The 3,372-nt window shown below is 46.6% G+C and overlaps 1 protein-coding gene across 1 annotated transcript; it reads left to right on the top strand.

Annotated features, from left to right (window-relative positions):
* Positions 1-400: 400 nt before the first annotated feature.
* On the top strand, positions 401-3,090 carry LOC123425259. The gene is made up of 4 exons (XM_045108937.1): positions 401-576; positions 801-1,608; positions 1,801-2,030; positions 2,159-3,090. Exons 2-4 carry the CDS (start codon positions 921-923, stop codon positions 2,822-2,824), a joined length of 1,584 nt encoding a protein of 527 aa, XP_044964872.1. The 5' UTR covers positions 401-576; positions 801-920; the 3' UTR covers positions 2,825-3,090.
* The last annotated feature ends 282 nt before the right edge of the window (positions 3,091-3,372 follow it).

Genomic DNA, 3,372 nt, shown 5'->3' with positions numbered 1-3,372 from the left:
GTGCCTGTTGGCAATAGAGGGATAGAATAGACATGACTTTTCAGGGTTGGACACCCTTTCCTAATTAATTTCTAACAAACTCCACCGCTGACTGCTCTCCCGGTTTGGACTGGCCGACACGTGGCGCGATCGCTCGATGAGATGGATGGCTCACGTGCGGCCGCTCGCGGTCTCTGAATCGCGCGCGCACGTCGCGCATCGTTTAGGATAGCAGATACTCCCTCCGTTCCTAAATAATACTAAATATAAGACTTTTTAGATATTTCACTATAGACTAATATAGACACATTTTTACTATGAACTACAGACGGATGTATATAGACACATTTTAGAATATGAGTATAAGGCTTGCAAGATATATATCCAGCCTGATCCCGTCTTCTGTATAGAAACCCTAGAAGGAGGAAATAGAGAAACGGAAGCAGATAACTACCGAGGCGGTTGATCCGGTCGCTTATCGGAAGATTTCCATATTCAGATCATTGGCTGAGGAGATGGCCGCCGAGGAAAAGGACTTGTGGAGTTCCTGCGAATCTAGACCGGGATCCGAGGGGTGCGTTTTCTTCAAAGCGACGAGTGAGTTAACATCCATTCATTCTTACACAATTTTGTTTGGCGACCTACTAGTTTTCTATTCCTTCCCGTCCTTCATTCCGCTGGGGATTCGTTTTCAGTAGTTAACATAGCAAGACTGATATAATATTAATAGATCGGTCGACCTTCTTCTGCAGGCGGTAAGGATATTTGCCTTTTTTTTTTTTTTTTTGTTAACACATGTTTCACTTTGGTGCTATCTGTAGCGCTACTGGAGATGGACAGAGGCAAATCCCTCTTGGAGGAACAGGCCAGGCATCTGGACGCCGTTGAGAAGGAGACCCAGCAGCTGCCCAAGGATATAACTAACAATCTGGACATATTCCATGACGAGGCAGAGGTTGATACGGACAGAAGCAAATCCCTCTTGGGGGAACAGCCGATTGGTCCATCACCTAGCGAGATTGAGATGGAAAGGGAACACTGGAAGAAGCAGCAGTCTCAAGCTTATTTCTGAGCTCGAATCCTATGTGCAGGTGCTCAAAGAACTGGAGGCAGGCAGACACACAGCCAACTTCTACTCCAAGACACGTTTTGATGAGTTGTCAGTAATTTGCTGCAGAATAACTGAAGCGATTCATAACAAGCACATTCTTTTAAAGTGGGGAGACACAGAAACCGGCAGCCAGAAGCCAACTTGGGCCCAGGATGAGGTCGAGGAGAAGGAAATGACCAAAACGGGGATGGAAGACAAGACCAAATCCTTAACAGAGAAGCAGGTGATTGATTCACTAACCCGTGAGACGGGGATGGAAGGGAAATCCGGGAAGCAGCAGCAGACATCTCAACTTCTTCACTGCAGCCCTGGCATCCAGCGTAATGATGAGCACATCGAGCTGGAGGTGAACAAGCAGAAGCAGATGACCGAGGACGATATTGATATAGGCGAATCAGCCCGAGAATTAACCATGGAGGAGGAGATGGCCGCTGAGGAAGAGGATTTCGCTCGCTACAGAAGTCACTGGGAATCGAGATGGGGATCCAAGGGGGGATGTGGCTTCTTCAAAGGCACGAGTGAGTTGACATGCATGCATTCTTACTCAATTTTATTTAGCAGCTACTTCTCATTTTCTTCCCGTTCTTGTACCTTTGATTGATTGACCTTCCTTGTATAAGCTGTAAGTGAATGGGTTTGCCTTTTTGCTTATTTACCATTAGCTTTTGTTAGATTTCTAACACATTCTTCACTTTGGTGCTTGCATGCAGCACAATTGAGTTCCATGCACTTCACATACTTGACACCTAAGCCCAGCTTAGACGACGGTATCGTTGCGGATACCTTGCAGATTTTCTCCATTAAACTTGCAGAAATTAAAGGCGACTTCAAATGGCCATTGTCTGTGTATGGTGTTGTTGCTGCCCGGGACTCCGTTGATCACAATCGCAACCTTCTCTTCTGTCGCAGTAGGACAAGGAGCCAAATAGTCCGGCAAAACGTATGTATATCTTTGCTTTTTTCATTTTCCTTTTGGGGATATTGCTGCTGGCATATGATTGCCTGCTTTTGTTTTGTCATCTCTAGTTGATTAGTAGTTAATGATGAGTGATTCACTAATGCTTGCAGGATCCTTTTTTACGCTTGATTGGGCCGACTCGTGCGATCCTATTCAAAGATCCTGTTGACTTTGAAATTCAACTAAAAGTTAAATGTGGAGCCATGTCTGGAGATAGGGCATTGATCAGCGCGACACACTGTTATCGCACACGTCATCATGATGTGCATACCGTTTGCTTTGAGAACCGCTTCTGTAAAATAGAGTTGTGCATGGACCTGCTAGTGGAGACGATCCAGGCCACAATCTGCAGCATCCGTGTTGTCAAACAGGGGATACGGCAGCGTGTTGAACGTCGTTGCCGAGTAGCTTGCTCGACTACATCATACTCACGCAAAATCATCGATGGTAAAACCACCTATGTTGCTAATGCCTCATCTGGTGAAGTCGTGCTGCTTGATCCTGGTAGACATGCAACACCCCAGGGTTCAGAGGGTTACCTTGATCTGTCGAGGCGTGTGGTGTCTGTAGAACACGAAGGCAACCTGGAACTTGTTGTACAGGCCTACTCATCATCCGGTGATATCACTGCACAAGGGCACGTCTCTTTGGCACCCAGATCTTTTGGATTCAGTCAGAAGAACTTATATGTTGATGATGCTCAGCTGGAGATTACCGTTGCTTGGTCCTTCCTCGTAGCGGACAAGGATACTCTCGTCAGACCTGTGGGTATTTGAAACCTCCAAGCAGTGAACAAAAATGATCTTGTGAGACTGGTGGGTTTTTGGAACCTCCATTTACTTGAAGATGTCAGCGGTGCTGGACCAAGTGCATCCATCAGTTCTGTTGAACTGTGCAAGCGGTGCAGGACCAAGCAAAGCTTTGATTGTGTGTGTCCGACAAGTCTTGTTGAACTGTGCATGTATTAGCTCTATCCTTTTCTAAAAAAATGTATTAGCTCTATATCTCACTACCAGAATAACCTACTACGTCTACGGCTTTTTCTATGACGTCGGCATAGTTGGAGCTATGCCTAACTATGCCGACGGCTTGCTAAAAGCCCTCGGCACAGAAAAGCTATAAGCATATCTACATCTATGCCGACGACCTCCGTCGGTACAGAAAAAGCCGTCAGCCTAAAGAATAGTATGCCTACAGCCATCGTGGCATACAAATGCCGTCGACATATATGTGGGGCCGGCGACCGCCCCCGAGACGGGGGCTAACACTGTCGAATCTATGCCGACGGCTAGACGTCTGGCCGTTGGCATAGATACGCAACGCC

Source organism: Hordeum vulgare, chromosome 2H (genome assembly GCF_904849725.1).
Source record: "Hordeum vulgare subsp. vulgare chromosome 2H, MorexV3_pseudomolecules_assembly, whole genome shotgun sequence".
Classification (NCBI taxonomy): domain Eukaryota; kingdom Viridiplantae; phylum Streptophyta; class Magnoliopsida; order Poales; family Poaceae; genus Hordeum; species Hordeum vulgare.
Note: the sequence above shows the minus strand (reverse complement) of the source record. Positions and strands in the feature narration are given on the sequence as shown.